At 40.2% G+C, this 17382-nt stretch overlaps 1 protein-coding gene across 1 annotated transcript in view; it reads left to right on the plus strand.

The window, feature by feature from the left end:
- LOC143283892 (uncharacterized) overlaps positions 1-17382 on the plus strand; it is an 85731-nt gene that overhangs the window by 1720 nt on the left and 66629 nt on the right. Inside the window, exons 3-13 of the mRNA XM_076590283.1 lie at positions 422-482; positions 2035-2076; positions 2473-2528; positions 5878-5961; positions 7274-7341; positions 8045-8131; positions 9068-9122; positions 10698-10741; positions 12106-12186; positions 15906-15981; positions 17124-17202. Coding sequence (XP_076446398.1) covers positions 422-482; positions 2035-2076; positions 2473-2528; positions 5878-5961; positions 7274-7341; positions 8045-8131; positions 9068-9122; positions 10698-10741; positions 12106-12186; positions 15906-15981; positions 17124-17202 — 733 coding nt within the window. The remainder of the gene's footprint in view (positions 1-421; positions 483-2034; positions 2077-2472; positions 2529-5877; positions 5962-7273; positions 7342-8044; positions 8132-9067; positions 9123-10697; positions 10742-12105; positions 12187-15905; positions 15982-17123; positions 17203-17382) is intronic.

Here is a 17382-nt window from a genome sequence, read left to right on the forward strand (position 1 = left end):
ATCTTTTAGTCCATGTCAGTGTTTGGTGGGTTATTTCAACATGAAAATCCCCAGCATGCACCAACCACAGTGATTTGATGATGTAATGATATGGAAGAACAAGGACTAAAGATACAGGGGAATGCAGCCTGAAAGCCAAGAAGGAATTGGATGGGTTTGTTCCCATGTGTTGATGTTATTGTTATAATATCAATTTTTGGACTGATGAAGATAGGGAGCCTGCACACTTTTAGTGAAATTACACAAACACCTGTATGTAAGCACTCATATTTTGATTTCATAACATTATTTTGAAAAGTCCCTGTCTCATGTTTAACAGGAATTAACTTCAATATTTTTTTTCAAAATAATTCTAAATAAAGACATGTACATTATTAACCAGTTTTGCACATTTTTAGAGGTATGTTAATATTTTGTGCAGGTTGCTGTCTTGGCTCAACTAAAACATCCAAATATTGTCACATACATGGAGTCCTTTGAAGGTTGGTGAGACTACATGTGTGTCTGCATGCATGTGTGCAATTATGTGTGTGTGCGTGTGTGTGTGTGTGTGTCAGGGGGTGGGGGTGGGGGTATGAATGTGGTGCTGCGTTTGTATGAGTGTGTAATTGCTTAACAGACTGAAACCACAAGCAGAAAACATCATTGCTGAAGAACAGGCAGGTTTCAGACCAGGAAGGAGCACAACTGAACAAATCTTCAACTTGAGGTTGCTATGTGAGAGGTACCATCAACACCAACAAGACCTCTACCATGTCTTCATTGATTTTAAGAAGGCATTTGATAGGGTCTGGCATGCAGCTTTGTGGGCTACCATGAATCTGTACAACATCAACGCCAACCTGATCAGACTGATACAGCACCTCTATGACAAAGCCACCAGCGCCGTCTACCTCAACAATAGCATCGGGGACTGGTTCAGAACCACAGTCGGAGTGAGACAAGGCTGCCTACTCTCCCCAACACTCTTCAACATCTTCTTAGAAAGAATAATGACTGACGCACTGGAAGAGCATGTAGGAACAGTCAGCATAGGCGGCAGAACAATCACAAACCTACGTTTTGCCGACGACATTGATGGACTGGCTGGAAAAGAAGAACAACTGGCAAGCCTGGTCAAACATCTAGACAAAGCCTCCACATCGTATGGAATGCAAATCAGTGCGGAGAAAACCAAACTGATGACTAACAACACCAACGGCATCAGCATTGACATCAAAGTCAACGACGAAAAGCTTAAAACAGTCCACAGCTTCAAATATCTGGGAGCAATCGTGTCAGATGAAGGATCTAAACCAGAAGTACTCTTGAGAATTGCCCAAACAACAACGGCACTCAACAAGCTGAACACCATCTGGAACAACAAAAACATCGCTCTCAGCTCAAAAATCAGACTGATGCGTTCCCTGGTTATATCAATATTGCTCTACGCCTGCGAGACTTGGACCCTGACTGCAGACATCGAGAGAAGAATCCAAGCTGTCGAGATGAGATGCTTTCGTAGACTACTTGGCATCTCCTACAGAGACCACATCACTAACACGGAAGTGAAGAACAGAATCCAGCAAAGTATTGGACCCTACGAAGACCTTCTGTCCATAGTGAAAAAACGCAAACTTAGATGGTATGGACACATCTCCCGATCATCTGGTCTTGCCAAAACGTTCCTGCAAGGCACCGTACAAGGAGGCAGAAGGAGAGGACGGCAGAAGAAGAGATGGGAAGACAACATCCGGGGGTGGACAGGCTTGACGCTCGGTGACGCCCTGAGGAAATCAGAAAACCGTGAAGAGTGGAGAGGAGTGGTGGCCAGGTCAGCAGCGGTGCCCCAACGGTCTGAACCCAGACTACGGGAGAGGTGAAGGTGAAGGTGGTAATTGTGATGCATGTGCATTTGTGTATGTGTGTGTGTGTGTGGGTGGGTGGATGTGTGTGTAGAACAATGCAGAAAAATCATAAAATGATGCTAAAGGTGACTGTGCAGCACTGTGTAAAGATAAGATGGTGACCTCAGCCTTTTGTGTTTATTCACAGAGAAAGGTGCACTCTACATCGTGATGAACTTCTGTTCTGGAGGTATGTATGTATTCTTGCATATAGGTGTGTACATGTACATGTATATTTTGTGTGTTTATATGTACACTTGCCTGAGTGTATCTTTGTGTATGCTCTGTGTGTGTGTGTGCACGCATTACAATTGTGCTCTTGCACATGTGTGACAATGTATGCATGTGTATTTATGTGTGTGTGTGTTGATAAGACATTTGTGTTTTATGTATTTGTACAATTAAAAAGCCTGATTCTTTGATCTGTTTGCAAATTATATGTTGGAAGACTTATCATGGATTTTCTTTCTCTTTTTTTTTTTTCCATTTGCCTCTTGCTCTGTTTCTGTGCAGCCATTGTGAAAATATTTTATGTTGACCTCTTATTGGTAGGTTTTATTGATTAATTGATGAGTTAATTTTTCAGGTGATTTATTTACCAAAATCAACGATCAGCAAGGTCGTCTTTTCCCAGAAGATCAGGTGAGTTTGTGTGAGTTTGTGTGTGTGTGTGTGTGTGTGTGTGTGTGTGTGTGTGTGTGTGTGCGCGCATGTTTTTCATTTTATTTTTTTCAGAATTTTGTTTTTTCTGCAGTTTTCCAAAACTAAATTGTAATTTTTAATTTCTTTAGTTTTTATTTTCATTTATTCATATGACTGTATTTTCAGTTTTTCAAGGAGGTGTCATTGCGTTTGGACAATCCATATATGTTTAACCACATCTCATCTGTTAGGCAGATGCCTGACCATGCAGCATAACCTAACACACTATCAGGCCTTGAGTACATGCATTATATTTGTGAACCTGTCGGAGTGGATTTTGACTACAGAATTTTGCTAAAAGGACATTTACTTTGCCATGAGTTCTTTTTTTTCTCTTTTTCTTTTTTTTTTTTCTTTCTTTTTTTTTTGCTGCCCAATCATCTGCACCGTTTCAGTGGCATTACTCCAACATCGCTCATTTAGATTCCCCCATACACGGCCACTCCCGTGTTCGTCCATCACAGTTCCAGTGTCAGCAGTCGGCAGGTATCATTGATGTTAGGTTGCCAGGAGGCCACACACCAGAGGAGACCCTGCACTGCTGCTGAGTCACTTCAGTGGTGTTGAGTGGTGCCTGTTCTGATTTACTGTACTCAGGACACCATGCGCCTACTAAGCCCCCTACTAACAACAATAATGGCTTAGTCACGGAGGCAGACTGAGTGACAGCAGTTCATTTTGAGTGTGTCAGGCACGTGCTGCACATGGGACCTCAGTTTATCATCTCCTCTCAGTGACTAGATGCTCAGTTTATCATCTCTTCTCAATGACTAGATGCTCAGTTTATCATCTCCTCTCAGTGACTAGATGCTCAGTTTATCATCTCTTCTCAATGACTAGATGCTCAGTTTATCATCTCTTCTCAGTGACTAAATGCTCAGTTTATCATCTCTTCTCAATGACTAGACACTCAGTTTATCATCTCCTCTGAATGACTAGATGCTCAGTTTATCATCTCTTCTCAATGACTAGACACTCAGTTTATCATCTCCTCTCAATGACTACATGCTCAGTTTATCATCTCCTCTCAGTGACTAGATGCTCAGTTTATCATCTCTTCTCAGTGACTAAATGCTCAGTTTATCATCTCCTCTCAATGACTAGACGCTCAGTTTATCATCTCCTCTGAATGACTAGATGCTCAGTTTATCATCTCCTCTCAGTGACTAGATGCTCAGTTTGGTTTTGCATGGGAGAAAGGGCAGGAGCAGGATTTGAAGCAAGCCCCTCACAGAAAGTGTATTGAGAGATATGTGTCTTAACCAAGCCCCTCACAGAAAGTGTATTGAGAGATATGTGTCTTAACTCACTCAGTACGGCCAGTCCTCTCTTCTCCTCTACACAGACCCCTCGGATGTCCAGTGGGTGTCTGAATGACCCAACCTTTAGCTTCCATCGTCAGAATTGTGGTATTCTTTGTCAACATTCATGTCTTCAGTATAAGAGCCTTCCGCTTGCAATATTTTGATGATGGTAATTGGGGTGAAACGCTGTTAACGTCGTCTCTTTCGCCGTTCGTATGGAGAGAGTTAACCATTCTGCCACCTCCCCCACACCCCCACGCCCCCTCCCCTTCTTATAGGAATATCTATATGAATATGTTGATACTTTATTATGGTTTTCCGCGCCCTGTAACTTATCATGTACTTAAATTTATATATATATTTTTTTTTATTCATCTTCCCCAGTTTGTTTGATCTCATGCTACACATCTCAGCTCTGCCGTGTACCACCACAACAACCAGACACAACCTTCAGCAGTCTCAACATCAGTTTTCAGTTTCAGTTTCAAAGAGGTGTCAAGACTGATCCACACACACCACGTCTGCTTTAAAACAAAACAGCAGCAACAACAGCTGAACAAAAACAAAAACAAAACAGCAGCAACAACAGCCGAACAAAAACAAAACGACAAAAGCCACACACACAGACACAGGGAAAAGGAGTAGGTGTCTGACCTACAGCCTACACCCAACCCGCTGGTCAGTCCAGCCTCACAGTCCTTGTGAGCCAACTCTTAGGTTTGCATGCATTTTTAAACAGAGACAAAGCCTCCATGGCTCACATGTTAATCCAGTTGAACAACAAAACTGAAAAGCCAGATGTGGAGGAGAGGGGGTGGGGTGACCAGTACTTAACAATATATCGATCCAAATCATATTTTTGCTCACCATCCAGGCCTGACACATGCATTTCATGCATTGAAAATGAACCCATGGCAGCAAAATGTTTGCCCTGTGGTGAAATTCTGAGGAAGAGATGCGCTGGCAAAATTCTGTAGAACTCCACTCTGGTAGGCACACAAATATATGTGCAGGCACTCAAGACCTGAATAAGGATGTTGGGTTTTCCTGTTGGTCAGGCATCTGCATAGCAGATGTGGTATAGCATGTATGGATTTGTCTGAACACAGGGATGCCACCTTGAGAAAGCAGAATTGAAAACTGATAACTACCAATACTACCACCACTACTGCTACCACTACAAGTATCAGTACCACCACTACCAACACTACTACTGCTACTACTGGAACTGCTGAGCCAAATTTATCTAACACTTACTATGTGGCTTTAAGTGCGCACATTCATGTCTTAGCTATGATTTTATGTGATCATCTAATAAGTTTCTTGCATAATGTGTTTAATTTCCTTCATTTATTTTTCTGTTAGTTTTATTCATTTAAGTGTGTATTTTCAATTGGTTATTTATTGCAGCCTAGAATGTATCATGTGAGATTATACTGCGTTAAGCATGTATACACACTGAGTTAGTGTTCTCATTGAAACATGGGCACATGTTCAAATTTTGATTTGTTCTGTGGATGAAATACTCTTGCTCCTTTCATTAAATTTATATTAAAAAAAAACCACCAAAAAACATGTTGCCTTTTTATCGGCAAACATATCAGCAATTTCTATTTCAGATGAAATAAGATATTCTGTTGCCTTGTGATCTTCTTCTTGATACTTACGCAGCACCTATCTTTGGTCAGAGACCAAACTCAAGGCACATTACAAACAGTCATTTGCACAACAGGCTGCCTATCTATGTAGAGCTGACAGCTGCCTTTAGGTGCTGATCATTCCTGTTCCTGTGTCATTTGCCTTTAGGTGCTAATCATTCCTGTTCCTGTGTCATTCAGTGCGGCTTCAATCACCTACACATGTGATCATTCAGTCACGCTCTTGGGCAGTTTGTTGTTTCTTATTGCCACTCATTTACTTTTTCTCCCATCAGCTGATTACTGATTGGTGTGTGTACTATAGTGGCATGATGTGAATTGTTTCAGATAATGGACTGGTTTGTTCAGATCTGCCTGGCTCTGAAGCACATACATGACCGCAAAATCCTTCACAGAGACATCAAGTCCCAGGTGAGTGAGGAAGATACGGTGATGGGGTGGAGGGCATGTGAAACGGTAGGGGGGAAAAGAGGTGCAGGAGGAAACATGTGTTACTTGAAATCCCCTGCTCCCCCCTTCCTCTCCCCCATCTCTGCTCCCCCCCCCCACGCCCCCCTCCCCAATACACACCCACACCCACCCCTCTCATGCTCCCTTGTCCAGTCTTTATCAATGGGTGAGGGTTTTTTGTTATGTGTGTGACTGTTTTTACCCTGCCATCCAGACAACCAAACTCCATTTCCTTTTCAGGGATGGTGCATGCTGGGTAGGTTTGTATATCCATTACCCATCAGCCACAAACATGGGTTCCATGATCTTTAACGTGTATTTGATGTTTTGCATGTGTGTGCACACAAAGGGTATTAAGATGCTAACGCCTGCTGATTTGGAAGAGATAATTTTCTCTTGGGACTTAGTTGGTTATATCTGCTTGTAAGTGTGTGTTCCTTCCCCTGTGGAGGTGCCAGGGGTCTTTCAGTATAAACAGCATCCCCACCTTCTGTGCTAGAAATGTCCTCGTTTCTATCACTCACTTGGTTTCTACCTTTTTCTTCACTGTTGTCTCCCTTTTCTGCCTTCCCAGTCCATTCCCCTTTCTTTTTTCAACCAAGGCTTGACACTTTTTCCTCTTTTCCACAGTCAATGATGTACTATCAGTGCTGTTTTGCTCTTGTGATTCGGTAGTGAGATGTAAACACTGGGATGGGCACTAGCTGTCCATTCTGCAGTGTTATTTGCCTGTGTGGCCTTTTTTATGTATTTTGTGTTTGGCTTTGAAGTATTGCTTCTTCCTTTTTTTCTTTTCTTTTTTTTATACAAATTTTTGCAATCTGGTGATGATGAATTAAGCAGAATGGCTGGCATCCTCAACATGGCCAAATTTTATTTGCCATGAGGCGCTAAATGGTTGGGATACTGTGTCATGAACTGTGTTTTGTGGGTTTGTCTTAGTGATTTTATTTTTTATTTATTTATTTTTTAAAATTTTTTTATAATGTGACAGTTTTGTGTTGATGCGGTTGAGCATTTGTATGGTTTGACAGTCCTGAAATGGCCCTGTGTGTCGGCTGGACTATAAGCAACAAGAGCAAGAACATGTGTGTGTTGTTGTGTAGATGTGTGTTTGTGGGGGGGGTTTGGGGGGGGGGCTTGGGGGGGGGCATGGGGGGTTGGGGCGGGGGGGGGGGGGGGGGGGGGGGGCATGTGTGTATCCGTGTTGGTTGGTCAGTAATTTAACGTCTATTCATGTAAGTAATTTTAGATTAATAAATGTGTGTTTCAGAATATTTTCCTGACCTCTTCAGGCTCAGTCCAGCTAGGAGACTTTGGGATCGCCAAAGTGTTGAACAAGTGAGTCTGCTCTGTTCTGTAGTAGTAGTAGTAGTAGTAGTAGTAGTAGTAGTAGTAGTGTGGATGTGGATGTGGATGCATACAATGATACATACATGCTTTTATTCTTTCTTTTAGTTTGTCATGTCACTGTCAAGAGATAAAGATGGATGCATGCATGCATGTATGTATGTGTGTGTGTGTGTTTAATTATGTGTATACACCTTTGTTTAACTATACATTGTCAGAATAATTTCACATGAGTGAACTGTTTTTTTCAGTTAACCTTTAAACATTGTTTTCGTTTCTGTTTGATTGGTTTCAAGAAATGATGGGTATTAACCTTGACTTTGCAGCTGACTGGTGGTTCCCATCAATGTTCCTTGGCTTTATTACACACTGGGTGTCCTTTGTTTTCAGCACTGCTGAGCTGGCCAGAACATGTATAGGGACACCATACTACCTTTATTTCACACTGGGTGTCCTTTGTTTTCAGCACTGCTGAGCTGGCCAGAACATGTATAGGGACACCATACTACCTTTATTTCACACTGGGTGTCCTTTGTTTTCAGCACTGCTGAGCTGGCCAGAACATGTATAGGGACACCATACTACCTTTATTTCACACTGGGTGTCCTTTGTTTTCAGCACTGCTGAGCTGGCCAGAACATGTATAGGGACACCATACTACCTTTATTTCACACTGGGTGTCCTTTGTTTTCAGCACTGCTGAGCTGGCCAGAACATGTATAGGGACACCATACTACCTTTCTCCTGAAGTGGTGGAGAATAAACCTTACAACAACAAGAGGTGATGATGATGATGATGATGATAAGGTCAATGATAATGAAGATGATATGATAATAAAGATGATTATGAAATGGTGATTATCATGATGATGATGATGATATTACATATGACAATAATAATGATCATGATGATGATGATGGTAACAAATGACAACACTAGCAACAAAGACAATAATTTTGTGAAAGATATGGACGAAAACAAGTGCAGGTAATGATAGTGAGTTATTTCTATTTTGTGAACAATCCAAGACTGATAATTGGTTGATGGTTGGTTTAATCAGTTGTTTATTTGGATTATTACAAAGACATGGAAATGATTTGTGATGTTTGCTTTTTTGTTCTCATTGTTTCTGTGTTGATCAGCAAAGACGCATTCGATGATGGTTTTCTGTTTTTGTTGTATCTTTGTTTTACAGCAAGATGCAAAAATTTGTTTCATGATGTGTTTGATAAGCAACAGGAGTTTTTTTTTTGTGTTTGTTTGTTTGTTTTATGGGGGGGGCTGATTTGTTAGTTCTTTGGTATACTATGAAAGTGAGATACATATGTGTGCGTATGCGTGCTCGCGTGCACACACACACACACACACACACACACACACACACACACACACACACACACACACACACTCTCCGTACCTCCCTCCCACATGCACACATGCATATTCACACCCTCACTCAGGTACTAACACATGCTTAACATATGTGCACACACATCACATACATGATGTATAATGTGTGTGTGTGTGTGTGTTCCATGTATAACTCTGTATGCATATTTATATACATATTTTTTTTTTTCCATTTTACTTGTTGTTTTGTATTAATAACTGTCATGGATTTATTTTATGTTCTATTTTGATTTCACACATTCTTCTCAGAGTTCTCATTTTGTTTGTTTCGGATTTATATTGTTAACATGGTGTAATTTTTTTCAGTGATATCTGGTCCTTGGGGTGTGTGCTGTATGAATTAACCACCCTGAAATATGCAGTAAGTTTACTGACCTTTAGATATTTATCACCCTTTAACACTAACAAGGTTGTATCTGCAAACTCTGGTCAACTCGATCTATTTTTGTGCATGCAGTAAACATGTATCTATCTAGATCATTTACTAATTTTGAAGTCTTAAAACATAACTCAAAACAAATCTGAAATCAGAATGATTAACGTATAATGACAAAGTTAATGAAAACCCAATGCTTTTTGTCAATTTGAGCTCAAAGCACTTTTAATTGTATCTTAAAAAAACAAACAAAACAAAAAACAACAAGAAATCAAACAAATATAAAAAAAAGAAGAAGAAAAACTCTGCAGGACCAAATAATAGAAAAGGATCGTCATACACATGACACATCACACAAGACGTGCACACCCACCATATACTATACATCCAGAGCACATGAACATGCAAAAAAACATTCACAGCATGGATGCAAGGCAGTTGAAAACTGCAGAGAAAGAGACCAGTGCTAGTTAAGTAGATGGGTTTGTAAAAAAAAAACCAAAAAAAACCAGTTGAAAGGTCATGGACGTTGAACGTTTGATATTGAAGGGTTGATTCTGTACAGTTGTATTCTGATGGTTTAAAAAAAAAATCATATTATTCATAGTTATGTATTTATCTATCTGTTTATTGTTTCTTAAATTGCCTTATTTAAAAAAAAAAAAAAAAAAAACATGTTAAGGGTGAGTGTCTCAATCTGTTGCAGTCATTTTTTGATGAGCGTTTGAATAATTCAGGTTTGAAAAAAATGTCTATTTATTATTTTATTCTGTTATTCTGTTTGTTTGTTTATTTTATTTTTTTATTTGTTTATTTATGTATTTATTTATTTATTTATTTATTCATTCATTGGTAAGGATGAGTATCTTATTCATTTGCAGTCATTTTTGTTCAGCATAGTACGTGTAATTGAAAATGAGCTGTGAAATATTCATTTGGTTATTTGATTACTATAATAATTTGAAATGATATTGAAATGATATCAAATAATTTATGTATTTACTTATTTCATTGATTGATTCATTTATTCATTTATTTATTTATCCAGGGTAAGGTTGAGTGTCTTATTCAGTTGCATTATAATGTTTTTGTTAAATGCTCTGTAATTCATAATCAGCAGTGAAATTGTCATTTACTTATTATTTCTTCTATTATTAGTTAACCTATTTATTCATTCTATTCGTGGTAAGAGTGAGCATCTTATTAAGCTGTAGTAATTTTCCTGAGGGTATTTTTTTTTAATTCAAAATCGGGTGTAAAAAAGACACCACTTGACTGTCATTTGAGTGTTGCATAATTTAAAAAAGAAGAAAGATATTCATAATGATAAATAAAGCAGTCTATAAGAAGAGATTTGCAGTAGTAGATTTGTGAAAGCGTAAAAAATCAGAAATAACAGTTTTTATGATTTCAACAGAAGGTACTGCTGAACAGAGTTAATCTGTCAAAGTTCACAGTATTGACTGTCTTTTGTATTTAGTGTGATTTAATGTCAGTTGTCTTGGATCTGCATGCTGTGTGCTTCAACGTATGGAAGTTAATTGTGGTTTTGTTTTTCAGTTTGAAGCTGGAAACATGAAAAACTTGGTCCTGAAAATAATAAGGTGAGAGATTTTGCAGATGTTTTACCTCCTGTACCTCTTGAAATAAACTGACTAAAATGCAGTTGAAAAAAAAAATTTTTGAAGAGAGAGAAAAAAAAGAAGTGATAAATCATCATCATAGGCAAATATTTACTCGAAATTTTCTTTCTTTCTTTCTTTTTTAAGATTGCTATTGCTCTGATACTGTGTTGAATCCACATTTTTTGGTGACTTGAGACAAAACTGTGAAACATCTGTTCTGGTTAAAACATATGCTATTGTTATCACTCTGACAAGAGAAATCAAACCATTCTGATTATGATTTGAATTTGTGGAGTGATGGCCTAGAGGTAACGCATCCACCTAGGAAGTGAGAGAATCTGAGCGCGTTGGTTCGAATCATGGCTCAGCCGCCGATAGACCTTGAGTGGTGGTCTGGACGCTAGTCATTCGGATAAGACAATAAACATAGCACACATAAAAGAACCCACGGAAACAAAAGGGTTGTTCCTGGCAAAATTCTGTAGAAAAATCCACTTCGATAGGAAAAACAAATAACACTGTATGCAGGAAAAAATACAAAAAAAATTGGGTGGAGCTCTAGTGTGGCGACGCGCTCTCCCTGAGGAGAGCAGCCTGAATTTCACACAGTGAAATCTGTTGTGATAAAAAGAAATACAAATACAAATGCAAATTTTGAACCAGATTTGATCCAATTTTATGTAAAGGTAAATACTGTAGTGTCTTAAACTTGGCACCATTTTCCACAGTTTTTATGATTAAAACTGTCATTACTGAGTATAGGATGCAGAATACAGATGACTTTTCTATCTCCAAGTGAAATTAATTTGTGGTGTAAACTACATCAATAATACACAGGAATCACAGTCATTCAACATGTATACACAAAAGACATAAAATCCATATATGTCAACTTAGATTGTACCACACAAACAGTAATCACAGCCATAAGCATGCATTTATCACAAAGGATGGCGTTAATATTCTATAATCAAACAAGAACATAGACATAATTGTGGTACTATGCTGTTCAACAGCATTTTAGTTTAAGATGTCCTTTCACACACACATACACTCTAGCAAACAATTTATGGAGTCAAATAATTGTAAATTATTGTTGTTTAATTAACTGCTGAGTTGAGCGAGGAATGAAGCTGCATTTTGTCCTGTTCATCTTTAATTTTGGAACATAGAAACATTTGCCTGAAGGAAGAAATTGATTCTAATTTGCCAGGGTATGGCTACGCATGCACATGACTTTCTGTCATTTTATTGTCCAGTTTACTTATGAATGTGTGTAGGTGTACTTCGAAATGGCTGTTTGAATGGTGTCCTAATAAAATTTGACCACACTTGATTTTCAGAGGGTCTTACCTACCCGTTTCCAACCAGTACAGCTATGACCTCAGAGGGCTGGTTGCCCAGCTCTTCAAAAGATCTCCCAAGTGAGTTTTGTGTGTGGTGCATAATGTGATTGTGTGTGTGTGTGTGTGTGTGTGTGAATGTGTATGTCCTGGTGTGCAAGTTTGTGTTGGTGTGTGGTGTGTGTGTTATGTGTGTGTGTGTGTGTGTGTGAGAGAGAGAGAGAGAGAGAGAACCCACAAGAACAACAAAGGCAAACCAAAGCAAGGAAGTGGAGGGGGGAGGGAGAAGAGGGGAGACATGAATTGTTCCAAAATGCATTGTGTCTGATAGTTTTGATTATTATTTTACTTTAGTAACAACGCCTTGGATACAGGTCTTCATTTGGTGGTGGTGTTTTTTTGTTTGTTTTGTTTTATTTTGTTTTGTTTTTTGTCTTCATGCTTGTTCTTGTTGTCCATTATTTTTTTGTTGAAATCATTCACAATGATACAGGTGTATTTTACATATCAAGAAATATAAAATTACATATAGTTCTTTGTTCAACCAGCTAAAAATCATATGTACATTACACAATTTCAAAAGTGCTTTTAGTAGAAAGCTAGAAAGCTCAGTCAGTTTCTTTAAATAAAAAAAAAAGAAAAAAAACCCAACAAACATATGGTTTGCATTCTTTTAGAGAGAGAAAAAAAAGCTTAGCTTGTAGATTGTTTTTTTTTTTTTTTTTTTTTTTGTTTGCCGATTTTCATTGAAAATACTCCTGCAAAGGCCATGCAGCAGGAGTTATGTTTCCCTGGCTGTGATGGGATAAATTAGGCACTGAGAGAGACAGATACAAATAAAGACACAGAGAGGGCACAGGTCACAGAGCATCCACACCATTCATTCACTGCCACGCATTCACACACACACTTCAACACCATGCCATGCCCATGAAGATCAAGGGAGTTAATTTTTCAAGATCTTGCTCAGCACACAACTTTTCTGGTGTGATGAGTGAAACAGAAAGCGTGTGGTATTTGTGTTTATCGACAAGCTTCGGCACAGTGCGTTTTATTATGTACACTGTACGTCAACATTACGGACATGGGGTTGGTCAATTCAGGCAGAGCGGCACAGTGTGTTTTATTATGTACACTGTACATCAGCATTGTGGACATGGGGTTGGTCAATTCAGGCAGAACGGCACAGTGTGTTTTATTATGTACACTGTACATCAGCATTGTGGACATGGGGTTGGTCAATTCAGGCAGAGCGACACAGTGTGTTTTATTATGTACACTGTACATCAGCATTGTGGACATGGGGTTGGTCAATTCAGGCAGAGCGGCACAGTGTGTTTTATTATGTACACTGTACATCAGCATTGTGGACATGGGGTTGGTCAATTCAGGCAGAGTGGCACAGTGTGTTTTATTATGTACACTGTACATCAGCATTGTGGACATGGGGTTGGTCAATTCAGGCAGAGCGGCACAGTGTGTTTTATTATGTACACTGTACATCAGCATTGTGGACATGGGGTTGGTCAATTCAGGCAGAGAGGAGCAGCACAGTGTGTTTTATTATGTACACTGTACATCAGCATTGTGGACATGGGGTTGGTCAATTCAGGCAGAGAGGAGCAGCACAGTGTGTTTTATTATGTACACTGTACATCAGCATTGTGGACATGGGGTTGGTCAATTCAGGCAGAGCGGCACAGTGTGTTTTATTATGTACACTGTACATCAGCATTGTGGACATGGGGTTGGTCAATTCAGGCAGAGCGGCACAGTGTGTTTTATTATGTACACTGTACATCAGCATTGTGGACATGGGGTTGGTCAATTCAGGCAGAACGACACAGTGTGTTTTATTATGTACACTGTACATCAGCATTGTGGACATGGGGTTGGTCAATTCAGGCAGAGCGGCACAGTGTGTTTTATTATGTACACTGTACATCAGCATTGTGGACATGGGGTTGGTCAATTCAGGCAGAGTGGCACAGTGTGTTTTATTATGTACACTGTACATCAGCATTGTGGACATGGGGTTGGTCAATTCAGGCAGAGTGGCACAGTGTGTTTTATTATGTACACTGTACATCAGCATTGTGGACATGGGGTTGGTCAATTCAGGCAGAGTGGCACAGTGTGTTTTATTATGTACACTGTACATCAGCATTGTGGACATGGGGTTGGTCAATTCAGGCAGAGTGGCACAGTGTGTTTTATTATGTACACTGTACATCAGCATTGTGGACATGGGGTTGGTCAATTCAGGCAGAGTGGCACAGTGTGTTTTATTATGTACACTGTACATCAGCATTGTGGACATGGGGTTGGTCAATTCAGGCAGAGCGGCACAGTGTGTTTTATTATGTACACTGTACATCAGCATTGTGGACATGGGGTTGGTCAATTCAGGCAGAGCGGCACAGTGTGTTTTATTATGTACACTGTACATCAACATTGTGGACATGGGGTTGGTCAATTCAGGCAGAAAGGAGCAGCACAGTGTTTTATTATGTACACTGTACATCAGCATTGTGGACATGGGGTTGGTCAATTCAGGCAGAGAGGAGCAGCACAGTGTTTTATTATGTACACTGTACATCAGCATTGTGGACATGGGGTTGGTCAATTCAGGCAGAGTGGCACAGTGTGTTTTATTATGTACACTGTACATCAGCATTGTGGACATGGGGTTGGTCAATTCAGGCAGAGTGGCACAGTGTGTTTTATTATGTACACTGTACATCAGCATTGTGGACATGGGGTTGGTCAATTCAGGCAGAGAGGAGCAGCACAGTGTTTTATTATGTACACTGTACATCAGCATTGTGGACATGGGGTTGGTCAATTCAGGCAGAGAGGAGCAGCCTGCCCAGCATCGAAAGCCTGCTGATCCAGTGCCAGCTATGCTGGACAGGACACGTTGTCCACATGACAGGCAGCAGGATCCCAAAGATGCTATTGTATGGCCAGCTGAAGGAAGGCCACCGTGAACGTGGAAGACCCTGCAAGCACTTCAAAGACACCTTGAAGACAAACCTCAAAGCCTGTGACATAGACATCGCTTCCTGGGAAACTGATGCCCTTGACCACTCTCGCTGGAGGATGCTGTGCTCTAGTGGCATAAAGACGTTTGAAAACAAGACAACGCTGGCCATTAAGGAGAAGTGTGAGCAAAGGAAGCAGGGCTCAACTTCTGGAGACGTTTTCCCTTGCAACACCTGTGGGAAGTGCTGCGCATCCAGAATCGGCCTCTCCTCTCATACAAGGACACACACCGACAGATAAGCCTGCCTGCCTACTCATCCGTCAGACCGACGGGAGACTCCATCATTTCCTGCTGCTGTGGTTAAGCTGTCTTGTTGAAGTGTTTCTGGGATGGCAGAGGGGTCGCTGTGGCAGAATCAGATGTTGGGCTTCTGATGTAGTGTTCACGAGTCATCAGGGTTCAAGGCCCCCATTTCAGCAATGTGTTGTCTTTGAGAAAGGCACTTTATTCAGATTTTCCTCGCTCCATTTACCAGGTGTGGATGGGCAGGTACCTGACTTTGTTTGGGGAAGGTTCGAGGAGATGATTGGGTGCATGCCTTCCTGTGCCAAGTCCTGGGTTACAGTGAAAATGAAATCCCTGACCTGATGTGCGTTAAAGGCTTATGGGGCTTTAACCTTCAAAGATATAGATGTCTCCCTGTCCTGACCCCCCCCCCACCCCCAAGGCCCCCTTCAACCCTTCCACCCCTCCCCTCACACACTACACCTTGTGACAGTGGTAGTGAGTGACTTGGGAAGGTGATGTGTTTCAGGGATCGCCCCTCCATCAATTCCATCCTGAGGAAGAATTTCATCATGCAGCGTGTCCGCCAGTTCATGTCTCCAGAGGTGTGTGTGGGTGTGTGGGTGTGTGTGTGTGTGTGTGTGTGTGGGGAGGGGGGGGTGTGTGTGTGTATCAATGTGTATTGGTGTGTATAGTGCCCATGTTTGTATATTGTGTGTATGTGTGTGTGTGTTAAAACGTGTGTGGGTGTGCATATGCATGTAGGGATGTGTGTCTGAGTGCATGTGTGTGGTGAACATGTTAGTACATTATGGTGTGTGAGTGAGTGTGTGCGTGTGCATGTTCATGTGTGTGTATTATCATGTTTAAAAAAAAATCTTTCATTTAAACAGTGACATTAACATGCTTATATAGATGGATAACAAAAGGATAATGAGTACAAATGATTGAGATTAAAAGGTAATTCATGAATGGAGGCTGTTCTTGAAATATTATCTCATAGAACACAAATACAAGGACAAGGATATTCAGTTCACATATCCAGACCACAGCCTGCAAGAGAATACATGTGAATAAACAAATAAAAGAACAATATGAAGATAGCAAGCACATATTTTTAGAACATAAGTCATCTATTGTAAGTAATGCAGCCACACTTGGTATGACAGAAAGCCACACGCATTTCTGGCTAACGTTTCTGTGTTCCAAAATTTGAAACAAATAGAACCAGACGCAGCTTTATTCCAACCTCAGTTCAGCGATCAAACAGCAATAATTGATAATCAGATATGTGACTAAATATGTATTCCAGTGTATGTGTATGGAATGTGACTTTTTAAATCGAAACAGTTTAGTTGCATGTTATTGCATTTCTTATGTCTACTTTTAGTATGCTATTAATTTTTACATCTGTTTTAAGCCTATCCTTTAACTGTTATTTTGTATTGCACATGATGCACTGTCATGATGTATGTATGATTAAAAGTTATCTTTTAAAGGTTTCTGTTGTTTTTATCTACTGTGATCATTTATTGTGGTCATGGGTTGCCCTCGGCTGACATCGACACATTTTGTCTTTTATATATACATGTTGAATGACTGTGATTTTCACGTATTGTTTTATCTGTTTTACACCACAAATGAACTTCTCTTGTTGAGATAATAAAGTATTCTGTATTCTATATTCTGTATTGTGGAAATGATTGATATCATTATGACATTTTATAAACTTTTGTTGCCTACCCAGCAAATGGCGGAAGAGTTCAGCCACACGGTGATGCATGGAGCGCGACTGAGGAAAGCCCTGCCCCCTGATGCTGCACCTGGTGGGTAGTGGTGGTGATTTGATTTGATTTGATACAGATACTTATACAGCGCCTATCCTCGGTCCACGGAGACCAAGCTCTAAGCGCTTTACAAACTCGGGGGGGGCACTTGCACAACCGGCTGCCTTCCTGGGTAGAACCATCTGACGTCTGCCGTTGGGCGCTCATCATTTGTTTCCT

Source organism: Babylonia areolata, chromosome 7 (genome assembly GCF_041734735.1).
Source record: "Babylonia areolata isolate BAREFJ2019XMU chromosome 7, ASM4173473v1, whole genome shotgun sequence".
Taxonomy (NCBI): domain Eukaryota; kingdom Metazoa; phylum Mollusca; class Gastropoda; order Neogastropoda; family Buccinidae; genus Babylonia; species Babylonia areolata.